At 39.9% G+C, this 22,142-nt stretch overlaps 1 protein-coding gene across 8 annotated transcripts in view; it reads left to right on the forward strand.

The window, feature by feature from the left end:
* The first annotated feature begins 347 nt into the window (after positions 1-347).
* Positions 348-22,142, forward strand: part of LOC126100417 (eukaryotic translation initiation factor 4E transporter-like) — a 274,981-nt gene continuing 253,186 nt past the window's right edge. For all 8 annotated transcript variants that reach the window (XM_049911013.1, XM_049911014.1, XM_049911020.1 and 5 more), the window contains exon 1: positions 348-666. In XM_049911013.1, coding sequence (XP_049766970.1) covers positions 612-666 — 55 coding nt within the window. In that variant the 5' untranslated portion in view covers positions 348-611. The remainder of the gene's footprint in view (positions 667-22,142) is intronic.

Raw genomic sequence — 22,142 nt, forward strand, 5'->3', positions numbered from 1 at the left:
TCATTATCCAAAGTCGGGATGCTTCCAACAAGTAGAAAGAATTGCGCCCTGGGTTTGTAACTCGGACGATTTAAATATTGCGCGGAAATGAATGTCATTTGTTCAAATGTTGCATCCTTTAGTCGGCAGGTAGAGCACTTACAAATTACGCCAAAATAATCTCAGTTGTTTTTTGACTTTTTCTGAATATTTAAAAGCAATATTAATACAGGTGATTACAATAATTTGATGATTTTTGCAGCACTCTTTCCTGTTGTAAACGTTCCAAAGATAATATGCCACTTGGCATTGTATTTACTGAACAAGAAACAGCCAATGGTATATCTTTCGTCAAACATTGTCGTATTTTTAGTTCTTGGGTGTTACGCCGACATTTTCTATTTTTGCATTCTCTGCAAGGATTTTCTTAGACTGTAGACAGTACTTTATGATGTTTTTTTAGTGATGTTCGTTGGTCACAAGTGAACTGTGCATGTTTGTGTTTTAGACCGTGGTTTTCAGTCATATGTTGTTGTACCAGTGCTTTTTTTAAAAAAATAGTATAATCTGTGATAAAAACAGTTGCCCTAGCTCAAATTCAAAGCCCGAATTTATATTAAGATAGTGGAGACATGTCTGTGATGTCCATCGTGAAGTCTCAACAAAAAAGTGATACGAACAACGGTGGTAAGTTGATATACCCTGCCATACTTCATAGCTGTTAAAGGAAATCGGTGCTATCAGGTATGTCAGCTGTCAGTTTGTTTATTGTTTTTGTTTCTGTTGGAGCGTCTCGGTTTTCTATCAGAATTCCTGACTTGGATGTGATTACTATGTCAAACGTACTTGAATGTTTTCCAGAAAGTGTAATTACCATCGATCTTCCAGATTATATTTTTATTGAAGTTGATAACCACTCTGACGCATTGAAATGACAGTTTGCTGATTCTTGACCTACCCAAAAACACTGATAAAGTTAATAGCAACATTCACAAAAGAAAAGTAATTGGCATTCCGTAACGCAATCATTTCGCTATTTAATTATTTAGAAAATAGTAAGCAGTAAGGGTATCGTACACAGCTTGTGTATTGAAATTTTTTTGTGACATGGAGTTTCGTTTGGAAGATATCCAACAAAACCTGTAAAAAATGCTTAAAAATATGAGCAATAACCACTGCAAATAACTAGTTTAGGACAAAAACGTTACTTTTTAGGTTAATATAATTGTAGCCGAACGTACTGAGCCTCCATTTTGGCAATTTGAGCTTTAAAGAACTTAAAATGACATGAGTTAATAGTCATTTCTGTTTCGTGTAATTTTATGCTCGAAATTTAAGTTAGTTGTAGAATAGTGTATCTTACTCTGTTTCTGAATGACCCATTACAATATATAAACACAGAACATGTTTTGCCACAAGTGACAGAATATGCATACAGGTCATTATATAACGACATGTAAACAGTGACAATATGCTCTTGTATACATTGACACACATACTACAATAAATGTACCGACGCAGTAAATTTTATGTTGTTCCATATATGCCTATTTTGATCTTTTAAGTACTAGAAACAAAGACTGGAATAAGTGGCAACAGGCAGTCTTTGCTGTACATTGCCTTCCACCTCCTCCCAGTCCCTGCAAAATACAGATGCATCTTGTTATCTTTGAGGCAATTATTTGTAGGCTTTCTTTACAGCCCTTAGTGGCACAGGAAGTGTGTGCAAACCTTGCTACTTATAACAGTTGATTTTGTGGTTCTGGTATTCTTATGTCTACAGATACTGGTGACATAATGTGAAGTCCATGAGGTGATTTTATGTAAAACCCAAAGTACAGTCGGTTTTAGGTACAAGTATTGTGCATAACCTTGACCAAAATTAAGGACATAATGTATTGTGGATAATTTGAAAGTGACATTATCCACATTTATCCAGTTAATTGGATATTGGTGCCAACAGCGAGAACGTATAGGGACAATATGCATCTTCTTCACAAATTTGATTCTTGACCATTAGTACAATATGCATGCCATAACGTGCAGTGGACATTGTTTCACACGAGGGATCGAGCCTATAGTTGGCATGAGCCACTTCCAGCAGCTGGTTTGGGGATACAGCGCTGATGTCCTGTTCAGTGTATCATGGATGTTTGGTTGTAGCTGAGGTGATGCCTGTCTTAGTGTTGTCATAGAACTATTCGGATAGAAAGTATTTCAGATACAGGAATCAATGCTGCAAATATTGTTATTATGAAGGAACAAAAAATATGGAAAAGAAAGAATCTGTGTCATTCAATGAGTACTTATGCCAATGAGTACGTTTGTGTTAAGTTCAGAAACTATCAATTGTTTCAACAAATATGTCAAGCAGATCTTGGAGCCCCCTCCACTGTCTATTACGTATTGGTAATATCCTGTGTACAATATTGACACTATCCTTACAGACAGTCTGATATTTTAATTAAAATTTTAAATTTTATGTCTGTTAAAGTAGCCTATTGCACCTTTAACAACATGGCAGAAATTGGTTTTTCAGAATTGATGAATAATCCAATGTGTTTTCAATTTCCAAAGTGGACTGAGGGGAATACAGTGTTTATAAATGCTATTCCCCATGTCTGAGGATGAATTCTAGTGTGATTTTCTTTTTCTCTGGTAACAAGGCATCAGTATCCCTGTTAGAGGCTTCACGCACAGAGAAAGTCTTTATTATACTGCTTAATAATGAGCAACAGTGTGCAGATACAATAGCTTTTCCAGCATCTCCGTGACTCTTACCCGTGGGTCAAAGAAACTTGTGACCATTTATAGTGCCCTTCCATGTGTACACCAGAATTTGTAAGCTTCAGTATTACTTACACAATAGTGAAGTGCCTCAATTGGTTAGTATATCTGAGGAATTTATAGTAAGAGAAGGGATGAGAAACATTTGTGGCTTGTCTACTAACAATGTGACACAGATTTGACATATTGTATACCATAGGTTACATAACTATCACTGGTCTTAGTGACATGCTTTATTTCTCAAATAGACTTACTTTTTCTGTACAGCATTAAGATTTATTCTTGTAATCAAGTTGTTGTGTATGGACACAAGAGGTCTGATCTTCATGATCCAGTGAAACATAATTTGCATTAAATGTCTCTTTGCTGGAAAAGAGCATCCTCATTACTATTCTCATGTGATAATGTAGTTGTGAGCCATGACAAATGCTACAGTCTAAATGTATTATGACCTTACTGTCGTCATAACATGATATTTAAGTTTGTAAAGTGAGTAAAAAAAAACAAAACTGGTTGTGTTCTCAGTTTGTCATGCAACTTAGTCAACAAAAACATATTTACACCATAAATTATATTTAGTGGGCAGGTAAGCCATCCAGCGGTGAAGTTTAATGAACATTTAGCAACTTAAAAGAATTCAGACTGTAGCCTTAGTACTGCTAGTGCTGATAAAAAAACAAAGGCATATTAACGTGCACGAGGTTGTCATGGTGAGGTTACAGGTAGAAGGTATGTAATGAAAGTGTTGACAGTTGATCACTGAATTAAGGAAAATATGAAAAGATTTTCAATTGACACAATTTGAGTGCTGTAGGACTGTCTGGCTTTTGATGGTTCATACAGTGTTTGTGAATAGTGAAATAGAGTAGTTGTTTGTGTTAAACTGTTTTACAGTAGCTGTATCAAAATTAATTAATTCAGATTTGTTAGTCATTGAAGTTAGCTGCCTCATAGGTACATTTCATTCTCAAAATACATTTTCAGATCTGTTCTACAGAAATGCCTCATTATCTGTATGTTGTAGACTTACTGTCAGAGTGCTATGTGAAATTAACTTCTACACTTTAATTACAGATCTTGGCTTAATTTTTCTGATTAAGGTGACATGTTTTGAAAGATTGAGTATTATGGAATTGGTATGGATTTGCTTCATCTGTTTTTATATTACCACTAGTAGATGTTATTTTTTCTTTCAGTTATCCCAGTGAAAAAGTCATTGTTATGATCTCCAGTCTGAGGATTAAATTGCTGAAGCTCTCCGTATTAATCTGTCCTGTTCAAGCTGCTTCATCTCTACGTAACACCTGCAAGCTACATCCATTTGTATCTGCTTACTATAGTCAGTCCTTGGCCCCTCTCTTCAATGTTAGGGCTCCACATGTCCTTCCATTGCCAAATTGACCATCTCTTGATGCCCCAGACTGTATCCCCTCTTTTAGTCAATGTGCGCCATAGATTTTTCTCCACGGTTTGATATACCTTCTCATTAGTTATCAAATCTGCCCATCAGATCTGAAGCATTCTTCTAGAGCTACACATTTCAAAAGCATATGTTCTTTTTGTGTCTGAACTGTTTATTGTCCATATTTCGCTTCCATACAAGGGTACACTCCACACAAGTAATACTTAATAGTGCTTAAATTTCTATTCGACATTAACAAATATCTCTTATTTAAAAAAGGTTTTCTTGTGTTTGCCTGCTTGCACTTGATATGCTCTCTACTTCAACAATTGCCAGTTGATTTGCTGCCTAGATAATAAAACGCATATACTACATTTAGTGTCCCATTTCCTAACATATAATTTCCTCAGCATCTGGGTGACGTAGTTCTCAGATCCAAGGAAGGGAAAGGTACAGCTAAAACCATTAAGCATTGTGCCATTTTGAGGTACTTACTCACTCTTGTTTTGCAGCATTTCATACATTAAAATCAGTTCTGTCAAATATTTATGAAACAGTTAAATATCAGTGATCAGTCATCAAACCTGCCGATCTATGCAGCTTAATGCTGATGTTTGAATTGTGAAGTTGAGTTTGCTTATTTATTTATTTTTATTTTGTTTTTAATGCATTTTCCAGGGTATAGGCCAACTTCCAAATATTTGTGCAAAGTGGAAAACTGCAACTCTCAGTCCATGAGTATTAAAGGCTTTGAAACCATGTATTTCTTTGTCTGTAATGTTATGAAAAGGATAGATTGCTACTCACTGTAAAGATGACAAGAGTTGTAGACAGGTGTAAGGAAGAGGCTGTTACACATTGAGCTTTTGGCCAATACCTTCTTCAGATAGGAAACATTCGCACAAGCAATCACAGCTCACACACACACACACACACACACACACACACACACACACACACACGACCAGTCTCCCTGACTGCTCTGGACAGAGGTGCCTGTGTTTTTTCCCATTACTAATTATATAATAAATGTGATGAAGTCTTGGTGTCAAAACATAAGAACAGCCATTTTTAATTTAAAAAATCTGGAAATAAAATGTTTGTTGTTCCATTGTATACCAGTGTTTAATAACAATCTTAGAAGAGGGAACAAAGGTACTGAACATTTAAAAGGATAAATTCACATTTTGAGATAGATTCAGAGGTTGTATGCAACATATGTAGCTAATATTTTCTAAATGTAAAATGTGTGATACATGTTCTAAAAAATTACAAAAAACACATGCAAAATGTGTATCACTCCTCTACAAATGAATCTGACATTTTTCATTGGTAAGATGGACCAAGGCTGGGTCATATGTATATATTATATGGATAGTTGCAGAATGCAGTCAGTGTTAACAATTGTACATTAAAACCTAATAATCACAGAATTTTGATAAACGCATCACACAAACAACACGGCAGTATATGTCTGCAACTCAACAATTTTATCATGTGTGTACTGTAGGTAACGTGCAATATACTCTCAGACTTCACAAAGAATGTCACTAACCCGTTTTGAAGAAAGCAGCTACAGATGCGTTAATATTTCTAAACCATCCGTTTAATAACTTGTAGTTGGCAAATATGAATATCAATTATTCATAGAGAAAGCTTATCTCAAAGGAGACCACTTTGGGTGCTGGAGAAATGTAAGCCCACATGAGGCACTACTGAGCATACAACATACTTGGAAGATTATAGGATAAGTTGATAGAAAGTACACGTCTGTTAGTAAGATCTGTAGGTTAAGAAAAAGCCTGTGACGCTATTGACAGGATTACAATCTTTGAAATTCAGAGTGTAGCAGGGGTAAAATACAAGGAGCATAAGGTTATTTACAATCTGGACAGAAACCAGACTGTAGTATGGTAATAAGAGTGGGATGACGTGAAGCAGTAGTGGAGATGGGAGTAGGATAGGGTTGTAGTCTGGCTCTGACACTACTTAATCTGCCCATTGAGTGTGCGCTAAAGAAAACCAAAGAGAAATTTTGAAAGGGAATTGAAGTTCAGGAACATAAAATGATAACTTGGAGGTTTGTTAATTACACTGTAATTCAGTCAGTGACTGCAATGTGCTTGGATGATCATTTGAATGGAATGTGGATAGTGCCATGAAGAAAAGTTGAAACATAAACACCAGTATAAGTAAAACATGGGTAAGTTAGTATAGCCAAGTTAAATATGGCAATACTGGCACAATTAGAGTAGGTTGTCATCATTGACACACGTCATTTACTGTGACTTTTTTTTTAAGATGTCCTCTACTGGCCAAAACCAGTTATCGAAAATGAATAATATTGTGATCTAGACTGTGTTACTCAGAGTGTTGGAACATACATATCACCTTGGAGATGTCTTCAACGACATAGTGCCATCATTTAATAAGTTAGGTGAGGAAATGAGACACAGAAAGGAATAGATGAGTTTTGCTTTTAAGGTAACAAAATAGCTGATGATGCTGTAAGTAGAGAGGATATAAATTTTTTTTTCTGTAATAGCGACAAAAGCGTTTCTGAAAAAGAGGTAACATTTAATATAAATTGAAGCATTTGAAATTATTTTCTGGCCACCGGTGATTCGGCAGCCGTCGTACAGGCATGCTGTACCTTCTAAGGGGTAGTAAAAATATCGACTATTTTTAAACACACTAAGGAGTTAGGGAAAACTCCTTTCTTTTAATATTATGAAGTGCCTATAGCGCTGAGACAACTTTTCACTTCATGAAAAGTTCCATAAAGGTGTCTTTTTTTTCGCCCAGTGTAAAAAAAAAAAAAAAAAAAAAAAAAAAAAATATGAAACTCTCAACGACGCAGGATACACATGTAACTCAGCTATCACAGACTAAAACAAGAAACACAGGGCAGTCTGGCCAAGCGGCAGCTGCAACCCGACCCTGTATAGCAGTTGTGAACACCTGACGTTAGCGCTCTACTGAAACGCGCAGTGGGGGGTCATATGCGGTCGAATGGCTGCGATCAGTCATCCCGACGGGTGGTTGTGGAGCCGGTGGCGCTGCTGAATCGCCAACGGGTAACGCTTCACGAGAAGTGCGTGCTTTTGCGAAGACCGTTCGTTCTGCCGCGCCACCAAATCACCAGTGTGAAGGAAGTCCAGCAGTCGCAGCCTGTTGAAACCAGAGACAGTATATTAGATTGGAAACAGCTATCGCTTATTTTGCGGGGCAGTGCAGCAGACGACTACAATTGTGCGTTTGTTTGAGTAAGGTACAACATGCCTCTCAAAAAAATGTTCAGCTTGTGTAGCATATTATGGCAATTACTTTATTTGCAACATTTGCAGAATTTTTGTTTCAGTTTGAAATGTATTTCACCAACACAGCCATTTAAGATAAACCGAGTTTGCGTCATTATGTATACAGTGCAAACCACATATGGAAGATCTGTAATTGACGAAAAGCTCTCGTGTTTCTAGCAGAGCGGTAGCGCTAAGATACTGCGACGTTACGTTTCGGCGAGTGTAAACTCGTCGTCTTCTGGCGAAGTGTCTAGATTTGCAAATGACTCTACACTTCACCAGAAGATGATTATAACACTCGTCGAACGTCGCGTTGCCTTAATGCTACGAACCGGCTGGAAACACTTAGGAGAGTTCTTCACCTGTAGTATACGCCGAGAAAGTCCGTATTCTGTAGTTGGACGTTGACAGATTTCTCTTGTCCTGAATTGCGCGTTCAGGAGGGACAAACTCAGTCTCCAATTTTCGAAGTGGAATTGTTGCTTAGGAAAATGATACTCAGGATAGTATTGTGCAGCCAGAAGAAAACTGTGAACTTTTTATAATTTCGTGAACAAAGCACAGTATTTTTCGTATTTTTGAGATGATAAGTTTGGTTCGATTTAAAGTTGTCGTAAGATCTTAAGGATGGTTAATGTCATCTGCATCAACCAGTGTGCACCCTGTTCGGGAGGGTTACTCATTACAATAAAAATATTGACAGTGCTTTGTTCAAATGGTTCAAATGGCTCTGAGCACTATGGGACTTAACTTCTAAGGTCATCAGTCCCCTAGAACTCAAAACTACTTAAACCTAACTAACCTAAGGACATCACACACATCCCTGCCCGAGGCAGGATTCGAACCTGCGACCGTAGCGGCCGCGCGGTTCCAGACTGTAGCGTCTTTAACCGCTTGGCCACCACGGCCGGCTGCTTTGTTCATGAAACTATTTTATCACATGAAATTTTCATCTTTAGAGCGTCGTGTTTTGTGTCACTTTTGTTGTGCCAGCGTTCTCTAAATATTAACTTGGATCTGCGACCAAAAAAATGTTGCTTTTGTGGTCCTCAACCCGAAAAGTGGTTTGGTTTAGCTCTCCTTACTAGAATGCTCTGTCCAAGTCCTTTCATATCTAACTAACCTACTGCAACCTATATCTGTATGAACCAGCGTACTGTAATCAATCGTCCACCTACATATACCATTTTTACCCCAAACCCTCCATCACCAAATTAAGTATTTCCTCCTATCTCAGGATATGTCCTATCAACATCTCTCGTTTTTTGTCGTGTCACAGATCACTTTTATTCTCAGTTTGGTTCAACACTTCATCAATGAGTTAACTCTGTGTACCCATCCAAGATGCAGCATCATTATGTAGCACCCAAGTTCCGAAACTACATTCCCTTCTTGACTGCACACACGTAATTCAGTGCTCCATACAAATACTGTCAGAAAAGATTTCGTAACAAGGTTTAACCTACTACTCTTTTCCAGAAAAGCATTTATTGCTATTGCCACTAAGGATTATTAAATCCTCTTCTATATTCGTCAGTTATTTAGTTCACAAATAGCAAAACTCATATTCTACTCTAGTGTCTCATATCGTGATGTAATTAGTTCAGTGGCACCTGACTTAATCCCACAACACCCAGTTACCTTTCAAAGTCAATCAACAGGAAATAAAATTCGCATGTGGTATACTGTTTTCTCCACTGACTTAAATTCCGTTTGCCGTCACCTAATGTATTAGTCCCATTTCAAAGAAAAGAACATGTTCAAGAAGCGTGGCAAAAGAGACCTTCGTGTCTTGGCGTCTTTCTTAATTTTAGTTGTGTTTTCATATCGATTAATGGTTATTTGTGAGCGATCAGGTGTCTGTAGTCATTCACACTCCGTGCAAGTTGAAAGAGTTCGGCTGTCAAACGTAATTCGTGACGAACAAGTAATTACGAAAAAAATTAGCATTGTACTTCAAACTTTCTTCTTGGTGACGACATGGCATTCGAAGCAAATATTTCTTTCTTCGTTTGTTCCTGTTATTGAAAATAAGCTACAGTTGCCTTCGTGGTTTGTCTCCAGCCTTTCCATTTAAAAACTGTTGAACACAATCGCGCTACAGTAAAACTCCTGCCCTCGTCTCGACGGATGCTTCGCGACGACGTTTCCATTGCGTGTTATTTTAGACGAAGCACAAGGGGCTCGTCTCCCGTATCGGATGACAGTGCAGTGGAAAGGCTGAGCGCTTGGCTCCATAGCAGCTCGTGCGGTTGTAGAAATAATTGTTCCGTGAGTTCCTAAAGTGTACCGTGTGAGGTGACCTTGTCGAATATAGGCCGAACGTGAAGGTGTTGGAATGTTGCCTTTCGTAGGCTGTTTTATAATACTGTTTTTACCTCGACCAAGGCATAGTTCGGAATCATCGTCGAAGTACACGTCCAGTGACAGAGTTTCTTCAGATTGTCATGTCAAGTTAGAAGAACGGATTGTCATCCTTTTAGCGGTCTTACTGAGCGTAGTGCCGCTGTGGTATGCTGCTATGTGACAGCAGTTTTTCAGTAATCTCAATAACACGCGTATTTGAAAAGTAGTAGTTAATCGAGAAAATGGTTTCGGTTTGCCTCACTGAACAGTCCCCGTATGAATAAGTAATCTGAAGAGCTTCCGGATAGACCTTGTGACAGTTACGAACAAGTTCTGTAGAGCGGCCCAGTTGTTAAAGGAATACCCTTTGTGTTTCGCAGAATCTAGTAAACGATATTATTGCGATTTTGATGTCCATCAGTTACCGTATCAGTCTAATCATATTTATACGTGTACGATCTCTAGACAGTCATAATCCTTAGTCAAGGAAATTTTGGAAATCTTCCTGAAACGAGGCACACAGTTTACGTACTTTTCAATGTGTGCATTCTTTGCTGGATAAAAGCATTTCCTAGAATTTTCCGTGCATTGCAGTCTTCACCTATTGGTTTCCATGTTCCTTTCACGTACCTTCTAATAAAATCTGGCCACCTGCCATTAAGCCGTCTTCTCAGCCCCTTCTCATCTCTTAGGTTCCAGCAAAGGACTTCTTTGGTCCATCTACCATCCATTCCTTTAGCTATTAGTCTACCCCATAGAACAAGTCTCGAAATAGGTATGAAAACGGAGCACTCCAAGACAGAAATAATGTCAGACTACGCCATACACCGAAGAGGTATTCAGTAAAGACTAGTCGATGGATAGGAAAACGAACAGAAAAGTAAAAATGTTCACGAGTGCTTTCGGCAAACTAAATAGAATTTTGAAAACGGCAGGTACGAAGTATTGGAAACGAAACTTTTATAATCAGCGTGTGTTATCAGATTTACTTAGGAAACTATGACATGGAATGCAGGAAGTTGAGTTTTGCTCCGCGAGCGATGGAAAGAAACATGTTCTAAATAACTAGGAGAAGCAGGGCAACAAACAAAGGAATCAGAGAAAAAGCTGGATTAGACTTACTTGTGACTGTAATTAAAATAAAGTGGAGGTGGGCGGTACGTGTAGCGAAACGAATGTATTTTAGTTGAACACAAAAATTTCTTTGCTGCGTTCTAAGGGATGAGAAAGATAGTTAATACAACCGTATGGAAGGTAGATAAATTACGTAAAACAGGAGCAACATGAATGCCTGTAGTTAACGACTGTAATGTATGAAAAAGTCTAGAAGAGGCCACATCCCTCACTGAATGTCATGAGGATGGTGGTGGTGATTTTATGTTTATTTATATTTATTTATTCTTCACAATTAGAGCCTGTTATCTGAGAACCTAAAACAGGCCATACATGTCGTACTTTTGTGGATAATCATAAATAAATATTTATTCCTGGCACTTATTTCAAAAGCAAACGCTAATACTGCAACTACTGCCTAGCACTACCATAAAACCCTTAACCAATTACCCAACTACTAATACTACTGTTAGTACTACAGAATCTGTTCTGTATTTGTTCATTTATTAGGGTGCGTGTATCTGTGGGTGGGTGTTTCCTTAAATGGATCCGCTCACACACTACCACAGTAACAACCATTGTCTGCTGGCTTGCTTGAGGATACGTCAGCACAGTTTCCACTACAACGAGCGACTCCACAATTCGCTGTAACGTCTGGCCCCACACTTCCGCGATCACGTGCAGTAACGCAATATAAATTCTGTAAGAACTATTTCATTCAGTGGTCCTCGATCTCTGTTATCATCTCTCCATCTGTAGAGCGTGTTGTCTATCCGGGGTGGCAGCATGCTGACGTGTGGTTGAACGCCTCGTGAATTTTCCTTTATCCATTTTGGATACTGCGGCTGCAGTTTCTGGCCAGGATCCGCCAGGTTGACTCCTACCTCCATGTTATTTTGGGATCTAAGATCCTTAGTGTTTGACGGCCATTACCCCGATGTGTCTTCGTAGTGCGCAAAAAATGTCCAAACAGGCCTTGAAGGCCCAACGGCAGCGGCCGTCCTCCGGGGTCATCCTCAGCCCTTAGACGTCACCGGATGCGGATATGGAAGTCGCACAGGTCTGTTTTAGAATGCCCATTCTGCCGCAGGCGCAACTATCACTCATCCGGCCTTTTGTTTTGTACAGATACGTGGCATACTTGCAATGGCCGGTCAGGTAATGTATCAGGGGCTAAGAAATAACATTTTTAGTCCCCCGCCCTTACGTTTGGGTGGAAATCGTATGGTGCCCTGCGCCTGAAGTGTCCCATTCATTTTGTCACAGTTGTAATATGCGATCTTGTATTATCTTTTTCGTATTGGCGTCATTTCCAAGTATCCTTCGTACTTTCATTTGATTGCCCGTCTTTAACCAGTAAAGGGCTTTTCCTGATTTCCAAGTCCAATGGGCATATTTCTAAAATCAGTAACAATGCATCGTTCGGGGTAGCGCAGTAGGCACCTATTACTCTAATTGTTAGTAGCACTCGTCGTTGAACTCTTTTAAGTAATAAAAACTGGCTTCTCAATCTGCAGTCTGTGAGCCCAAAAGCTCGTACCTTATCGCAGGACTGATGCTAACGTAGGGTTGCGATAAATGTTGATACTAGAAGCGGGACAAAATTCATAGTTCTTGCTGATCCGGCCATTTCTTGCAGATTTGGGTGCCGGATTAGACGAAGTGCCGAATTGCTGAGTGTCATAAATTTACTGCAAACACGCCAGGATAATGCTTCATTAAATCCACAAGTGCATTCATTTTCATAGAAAACTTAGTTCCGGAGTGTGTACGTAAACAGCAGTATCACTCATGTACATCTACATATATACTCCGCTAGCCATCAAGAGGTGTGTGGCGGATGGCACTATTTCCCTTATCTTTGAATGGTGATGATTGCGCGATATGAAAGTTGGTTGGTAATACATCCTCGGCAAAGATCAGATTTTGTAATTTAGTGAGCAGCCCCTTCCGTTTAGCGTGTCATCTATCTGCAAGCGTGTCCCACTTCAAACTTTCTGTGAGATTTGTAACGCTCTCGCGATGGCTAAATGAACCAGTCACGAATCTTGCCGCACCTCTTTGGACCTTCTCAATCTCTTGAATCAGACCCAACTGGTAAGGATCCCATACAGACCAACAAGACAGGACGAACTAACGTATTGTAAGCAATTTCATTTGTTAAGGACTGCATCGCTTCAGAGTTCTACCAAATAAACCGCAATCTACATTTCGCCTTACCCGTTACTTGTGTAATCAGATCGTTCCATTTGAGATCATTTCGAATAGTCACACCCATCTGGATGTTACCGCTTCCAAAGACATGGCATTTATTTTGTACTCGTACATTAATGGGGATTCAAAAAAATTGTTCAAATGGCTCTGAGCACTATGGTTCTTAACATCTACGGTCATCAGTCCCTTAGAACTACTTAAACTTAACTAACCTAAGGACATCACACACCCAGTCATCACGAGGCAGAGAAAATCCCTGACCCCGCCGGGAATCGAACCCGGGAACCCGGGCGTGGGAAGCGAGAACGCTACGTACGACAACGAGCTGCGGACTTAATGGGGATTTTCACTTTGTTATACGCAGTAGGTTACATTTACTAATATTGAGAGATAACTGCCAGTCATTACACCACGCATTTATTTTCTGCAAATCCTCATTGATTTGTTCACAACTTTCGTGTGATACTACTTTCCTGTCGACTACAGCATCATCGGCAAAGAGTCTAATGCCGCTGTCAATACCATCAACCAGATCGATTATGTAAATCTTAAAAAGTAGCGGACCTATTACGCTGCCCTTGGGGCACAACTGATGATACGCTTGTTTCTGTTGAAGTCTCCCCATTCAGGACGACATACTGCTTTCTGTCTGTTAGAAAACTTCCTATCCAACCGCTAATGTCATCGGATAGACCGTAAGAGCGCACTTTTTGGAGTAAGCGACAGTGCAGAACTGAGTCGAACGCCTTTCGAAAGTTTAGGAACATGGCATCAACCTGGGAGCCGGTATCTAGAACCTGTTGTATATCATGCACAAAGAGGGCCAGCCGTGTCTCGCATGACCGCTGTTTCCTAAAACCGTGCTCGTTTCTGCAGATGAGCTTCTCAGAGTCTTGAAAGGTCATTATGTCTGAACACAGAATATGTTCCATGATTCTACAACACATCGATGTCAGTGACATTGGCTGGTAATTATGTGCATCCGATTTTCTACCCTTTTTGTAGATTGCTATGACCTGGGTCTTCTTCCAGTCCCGTGGAACTTTCCGCTGTTCCAATGATCTTTGATAGATGATGGATAAGAATGGTGCTATATTTGTAGCATAGTCAACATAATACCTTACGGGGATACCGTCTGGGCGAGATGCCTTGCTGGCGTCTAAGGATCTTAACTGTTTTACAATCCCAGATACACTAAACACTATGTCAGCCATCCTTGCGTTTGTTCGATAATTGAAAGGGGGAATGGTGCTGTAGTCCTCTAGCGTAAACGAGTTTTTGAAAACTAGGTTTAGAATTTCGGCCTTTAGTTCATCATCATCCGTTACAGTGCCCGTACTGTCAGCAAGAGAAGGTATCGGATTATTTGTAGCGTTCATAGATTTTACGTACGACCAAAATTTTTTGTGGTTATTTTTAGAATCTGCAGATGAAATATTGCTTTCAAATTCGTTAAAAGAATGTCATATTGACCTTTTGACAGCTGCTTTCATTTCGCATAATTACTGTTTGCCAGCGGGGCAGTGACTACGTTTAAAACGACTGTGCAAAATTCTCTGCTTTCCCAGCAACTTCGTAATATGTTTGTTGAACCAAGATCGATCCCTCCCCGATATTATTGCTAGGCACATATTTCTCTAGCACGTGGTGGATAATACCTTTAAATCCCGACCAAAGGTGCTCAGTATTTTTGTGTTCCGCGGTGAATGCTTGGAGTTGACTACGAAGATTTTCATTAATGACACTTTTATTTGCTTTCCCAAAAAAGAAAACTCTACGCTTTTTTTGTGCAACTTCCACTGACATAGAAGTCACTACGACATTATGCTCGTTAATACCTTCTTCTAGATTAACTTCCTCAAAAAGATCAGGCCTGTTTGTCGCCAAGATATCTAATACGTTCCCATCTCGAGTTGGTTTTTTAACCAATTGCTCAAGGTTGTATGTTGAGTGCGCTCCTAGAATAACTACACCCGAGTCTTTACTTCTGCCCCCTGTGATAAACGTGTAATTTTCCCAGTCAGTGGACGCCAGATTAAAGTCTCCACCTGTAACTAGTGGATAATTTGCATATTTATTTCCTGTGTACTCAAGACTTTCCCTGAAACGTTCTGCGACGTTTGTTGCGGATGCTGGTGGTCTATTAGCATCCTAAACATTGTCCATTCCGAGTTCAAAATTTCACTGCTATTTATGTCTGGTCTCAACCAGCTTTCAGTACCTATTACTATATTGGCATTACTACTGTTTATTTCGGGGATCTTGCTACAAACACTTCGACAATTTACTAACATGAGATTTAGTATATTTAAATCCTTTGGAATGATCTGTTTAGGCTAACGAACAATTTTTGCAGTTGGCACACCAAATCAGTGTCATGAGCTGGTAATTTTTCAGCCAACGGTTTGTTCCCCATGGGGAGGAACCTAATGTGAGGAACCTAATGTAAAAAAAACCATGTGAATGCCATAAGTACTGTGCTTCCCATGTAGCTGCTTCCTGTGCGTAGTGCACCCCTGATCTGTCGAGGGGCGTCCTACTACCTTCCACCCCATAGCGTAGGTCGAGGAATCTACAACCATTTTCTTCACAGAGTCAACGTAGAGCCTCTGGTTTAGATTCTCCACTCAACTCCAAACCAGAGGACCCCGGTCCACCCTGGGTACGATGCTGCAAATCGTCAGCGTGACTTCCACTCCTCGAGAGATGGAGGCCGCCTTCGCCAATTTAGTCAGCCGTCGAAAGGACCCAAGGATTTTCTCGGAACCCCGACGACTGGCATCGTTGGTGCCGACGTGTGCAACAATCTGCAGCTGGCTGCACCCCGCACGCTCGATAGCCGACGGGAGAGCCTCTTCCACATACCGGACAAGCCCCCCCCCCCCCCCCGGCAAGCACAATGATGTTGGTGATAGTTAGGGTCATGTGTTTTGGATAGCTCTTGGATTAGGGATCATTTGTATAACCAAAAGGAGGATTCTCCTAGTGTCACTATCCTACAGTACAAAGTCAAAGTTTGAATCTTACGCACTTCCTACAGCTTAGGCAAATCGGTTCTTTCCATTTGCATTTGATATGGCCTACGGTGCGCCAAATGGGGCTTAAGGAGGCACCATTTAGTTCATTGTCAGTTCCTGGGAAAACACGAAAACGTGAAATTAGGTACCAAAACCGAGCCGCAAATTCCAAGACGGCTATGCACAGCATACGACTGATATTCGTAAAATCCCGATATCGAACAACCGTGAAAATTTTCTTGGTATCTTTATCCGTTTCCGAGATAAAAAGGTTCATAGTGAAACTAATTGAACACGTAAAATCCGATGTGAGCCGAAAACGAAGTTTATAAAGTGACGTAGCAGGGAGAAATATGCCGTAACGTGTTTTGGAAACTCCATTTAGTTGTACTAAACCACATGCAAACTTTTTGCGCATGATAAATTCGGTCTGAGACTTTAAAATTAGTGTTTATTATTTCAATTTCACATAGGTAAACATCCAAATTTTACTGGTCTGCAGGCTTATTACAAATGATTGAAGTGATTTCACAGCTCTACAATAACTTTATTATTTGAGATATTTTCACAATGCTTTTCACACACATACAAAAACTCAAAAAGTTTTTTTAGGCATTCACAAATGTTCGATATGTGCCCCTTTAGTGATTCGGCAGACATCAAGCCGATAATAGAGTTCCTCCCACACTCGGCGCAGCATGTCCCCATCAATGAGTTCGAAAGCATCGTTGATGCGAGCTCGCAGTTCTGGCATGTTTCTTGGTAGAGGAGGTTTAAACACTGAATCTTTCACATAACCCCACAGAAAGAAATCGCATGGGGTTAAGTCGGGAGAGCGTGGAGGCCATGACGTGAAATGCTGATCATGATCTCCACCACGACCGATCCATCGGTTTTCCAATCTCCTGTTTAAGAAATGCCGAACATCATGTTGGAAGTGCGGTGGAGCACCATCCTGTTGAAAGATGAAGTCGGCGCTGTCGGTCTCCAGTTGTGGCATGAGCCAATTTTCCAGCATGTCCAGATACAAGTGTCCTGTAAAGTTTTTTTCGCAGAAGAAAAACGGGCCGTAAACTTTAAACCGTGAGATTGCACAAAACACGTTAACTTTTGGTGAATTGCGAATTTGCTGCACGAATGTGTGAGGATTCTCTACCGCCCAGATTCGCACATTGTGTCTGTTCATTTCACCATTAAGAAAAAAATGTTGCTTCATCACTGAAAAAAAGTTTCGCACTGAACGCATCCTCTTCCATGAGCTGTTGCAACCGCGCCGAAAATTCAAAGCGTTTGACTTTGTCATCGGGGGCTTGTAGCAATTGTAAACGGTAAGGCTTCTGCTTTAGCCTTTTCCGTAAGATTTTCCAAACCGTCGGCAATGGTACGTTTAGCTCCCTGCTAGCTTTTTTCGTCGACTTCCGCGGGCTACGCGTGAAAGTTGCCCGCACGCGTTCAACCGTTTCTTCGCTCACTGCAGGCCGACCCGTTGATTCCCCCTTACAGAGGCATCCAGAAGCTTTAAACTGCGCATACCATCGCCGAATGGAGTTAGCAGTTGGTGGATCTTTGTTGAACTTCGTCCTGAAGTGTCGTTGCACTGTTATGACTGACTGATGTGAGAGCATTTCAAGCACGACATACGCTTTCTCGGCTCCTGTCGCCATTTTGTCTCACTTAGAGGTGGCAAAAAATAACGTAACTGATAGAAATAACCGGTTACTGAGAAGTAACGATTACTGCGATAACCGTTCCTCTGATTCTGGCAGTTATTTCAATAACTGTTTAGTGTCAACAGTGCTTCGCGCCATCTGTTGACCGAAGATCGTACTGCGCATTTGGAAGGCGATCTATAGACCATGGGAATAACTGTGAGACTGCGCGCCATCTGTTGATAAGAACTGTGTACTATTTCGTGGGCCTTCGTTACTTTTAGCATAAACAATTAAATAAAGTTAATGTCCGAGCCGTGGCTGATAGGAGCTGCAGTACAGGCATTAACAAGTACGGTCGTTCCCTTAAGCCACCGCCTTACGTGTTAATTTAGCTTGGACGGGTAGTAGAAGGAAAGTTACTTAGGAATTCGAGCGACTATGGAAATAACTGTCAGAGACCGGTATTCTCCTCTGGCAGTTATCGTTATTGGCTCGTAGTTCTAGTTCTCTGGTAGTTATCGGGCTACCACCACAGATAACCTGGAAGCTGGTAACGGTGTGTCTAGACGTTCCTGACACGGTGACTCCAGTTAAAGGTCGTAGTTCCAGGTGATATTTCCAGAGAGGATAGTAACTGGAGCGAACAAATATTTTCGTACTGCTACGGAAATAGCCGCTGGCCATCGCGAATGACAAATAACATGTCAGAAAGTATAACATAATACAGTGGAATATAATAATTATTATCCTCATCATTTGTCAGGAGATTGTCAAAATATGTGAATATATCACAGTAACTGCTAATATTTACAGAACTGGTACACTGACAGAATAAAACACAGTTACGTACTTTTAATAAATTTATCGTACACAGAATACCCGATCTTGACTGTTGCAACCAAGTGCTGTCAAAGCTGAAATATAGCAGAATTTTTACCTAAGCTGGTCTATCAGTCTCTGTTACGATATTCATCTACAGAGTAGAAGGAGTGGTCGATGGAAGCGTCTGATTCCACCCGTCTGCTTCGACGTAAAGGTGTTGTGGTGTGTGAATGTCATTACGGCACGGTGTTTATGAGTTGGTTTGTGTGTGTGTGTGTGGGGGGGGGGGGGGGCTGTCGATCTAGGTTGCAGTGCCGGAATTTGCTGGTGGTAATTAAATTTTTTTTTCTAGCTGTGATGTTTTGTGTATTTATGATGTATTGAATGTGATTTAATTTATGTAGGGATGATTGATTTGTGGACTTTTGGGATTGTGGTTTTATTTTTCGCAGTTGTAGGTGTTGGTTTTTTGGCATCAGTAGCTGTGGTGGACCTATATAGGTCACCGGAAATTATCGATTCCCATTTTCATAGTTGTGTGTGTTGATGTTTTAGTATTGTCATCTGAGGTTGACCTATATAGGTCAAGGGAAATGTCTGATTCCAATTTTCGTACTTTTAGTTGTGGGTATTGGTGTTTTGGTATGGTCATCTATAGTTGACCTATATTGTTCAAGGGGAGTGTCCGATTCCTGCAGATTTTTGTTGGTGTAGCAGAATGCTGTAATTTTTTTTTTTCTTTTTGTTCTTCATTTTGTGTTTTGGGATCATGGTGTGTTTTTTTTACTAGCTTGTCCTCAGCCTAAAACCCCCAACTTCCTGCAGTTGTCCCATTGGTTTGATTGTATTTTTGGTGGGAAATGTTATTGTATTATTTATACGTATCTTCGTGTTTGTTGCCATGTGTATGTAGTGACGTCACAGCCACACTTAAAATAGCCAATTCCGGCATATTGATGACGGGTGGAATCACACACTTCTGTATCAAATAGTCTTTCAAACACACTGTAAACCGTGCCTTATCAGAAACCAAGTTTTTAATGGTTGCTGACTTGCTGGCAGTTTATTGAAAATGCATGTTCCTGAATATTGGACCCCTTTTGGACCAAGGTAAGTAATTTTAGGTCTTTATGTAGATTGCTGTTCCCATTTCTAGTACTGATATTATGTATGAAGCTATTGGTTGGAAATACTTGTAACAAATTTCATAAAGGAATAAATATACTAGGAAGCAGTGGTTAGAATACAAAGTTCCTTGAACAGGTTCCTACATGATGTTCTTGAATTGATACCACAAACGATTTTTATTACACGCTTTTACATGCGAAAAACTTTTGCTACGTTTGATAAGTTACCACAGAATATGCTCCCTTATGAAATAACAGAATGAAAAAATGTGGTATGCCCTTCCCAACTGAATTTATTATCGAGTTGTAGTCCCAGAAATGTAACACTGTCAACCTTTTCGATCTGCATGTCTTCATATGTTATAAACATGCTGTCGCTGGAGAAATCGAGCAGTTTGCAAATCTGACATAAAACTTGGATTAGCGTACTCACACTTTCCCCAATAGGACTAGCTTTTACAGCACAGGAGTAAACGAATCTGTCACATTACGTATATTTTTTGTTGTATTATAAGGCTGTACACTTTATTCTAATATGTGAGCAGCACAAGAAATTAAGCTTCGAATTTAACCTACAGTACTCAGTTTACATATTACTTTATACTTAAAAACGCACGTTGTTAACATTTTACTTAAACAGTGCTTTGGCGAAGTTCCGCGTACTTTCTGTCGCAGCTGCGAAGATAATATTTCTAATAGCGACCGATAACCTACAAACACATAATATGAAACACTAATAAACATCAACTAAAATGTACCCGGAGTTAATAAGCTAAGGTTATGACACGATTCATACGACATTCCTGCTATTTCACACTACTCGCAGTTATACTGATAACTAAACTGATGGATTCCAACTATGTCGTTATTTAACTGTCGGAGTTATCGGTATTCGCTAGCGAAAAATAACTTGGCAGTTATTAATAACGGTTAACGATAACGGTTATCAAAGAATAACTGGAACTGTGATAACGGTTACTCCAGAATAACCGTTTGGCCCACCTCTAGTCTCACTGCGCTCTCGAGCGCTCTGGCGGCAGAAACCTGAAGTGCGGCCTCAGCCGAACAAAACTTTGAGTTTTTGTACGTATCTGTAGTTTGTCGTGACCATATGTCAATGAATGGAGCTACAGTGAATTTATGAAATCGCTTCAATCATTTGTAATAGCCCTGTATATATGGAAAAGAAAGAAAACAGCACAAAAGGCGAAAATGATCATTTTTATACAAAGACTGAAAAATTAGCTACAAGGTGCCTCATATTACTTTCCTCAACAACTCTAAAAATTTCCTCAAACGTTTTGGCATGCGAACATATTCGTGCTTTTTTAATGGTGAGAGGGAAGGAGACAATGGCAGTGGGAAACAGACGGAAAAGTAATAAATATTGGAAGATAGTAGACAGTGGTCGTTGTGTATGTGGCAGTGAGAGATAGGGATACAGTGGCAGTGTAACATAGTTGGTAGTGACAGAACAGTGGAAGGAAAAGAGTGAAGGAGAGGACCTGTGTGAAAGGAATAAGAGAAGGTGAAAGTGGAGGTTGGTGAGAGCCAGTGATAATGGGGGAGAGAGAGTGTCAGCGAGAAGAGACAGCAGCAATGGGAAGGACTGAATGAGATAGTAGCAGTAAAAGGGAGCAAGTGGGAGAAAGTGACAGTGAGAGTAGATAGAATGATGGAACAAAGGAGGCTGTGGGGGTGGGGAATAGTGATAAAGAGATGCAAAGAGGTAGTGACAATAAGTTGGGCTTTACGAGTGACTGAGAGAATTGGCACTTGGGAGTGGATGGGTGTGAACTTAAGCAATACACTAGTGGTTGCGATTGAATTAAGGGTGGATGTAATGGATTTTGTTCCAAAAAATTGATTTTTCAAAGATATTATCTTCTTGAGCTACACAGTTTAATTTGTGTTATGTGTGAATTTTATCTTGATAGTAGCTTTAGAAATGCCTTTAGATTGTTAAACTGATTAACTCTGCTCTGGCAGCCACTCCCAACATTTCCAACATTTGGGAAACTGCTTGCTTCAGCAGAATTTATATCATTGTGAAGGCTATTTTCTTTTGATTCTTTGGCTGACATCTATATCTCTGGCTGACATCTATATCTTTGCCTGAAAACTTTCTTGCATGTGGTTTATTTATGTTTTGACAATACCAACACATATTAGTAGGTGGAAGGTTGAATCCACAAACCTTTGCATGGAAGTCAAGATTTATGCATAATGGGTGGTGGAAGAACTGCATTTAGGAAACGGAGGTTTCATGAAAATCAGTTTACCAAGAAAAAAGAGGAAGCTCCTTGAAATGAAGAATATAAGCTGTCAGCTTCAGCATCAAAATTTGGGACAGGAGAATTGTACAGGTGTATCAATGATGA

Source organism: Schistocerca cancellata, chromosome 9, assembly GCF_023864275.1.
Source record: "Schistocerca cancellata isolate TAMUIC-IGC-003103 chromosome 9, iqSchCanc2.1, whole genome shotgun sequence".
Taxonomy (NCBI): domain Eukaryota; kingdom Metazoa; phylum Arthropoda; class Insecta; order Orthoptera; family Acrididae; genus Schistocerca; species Schistocerca cancellata.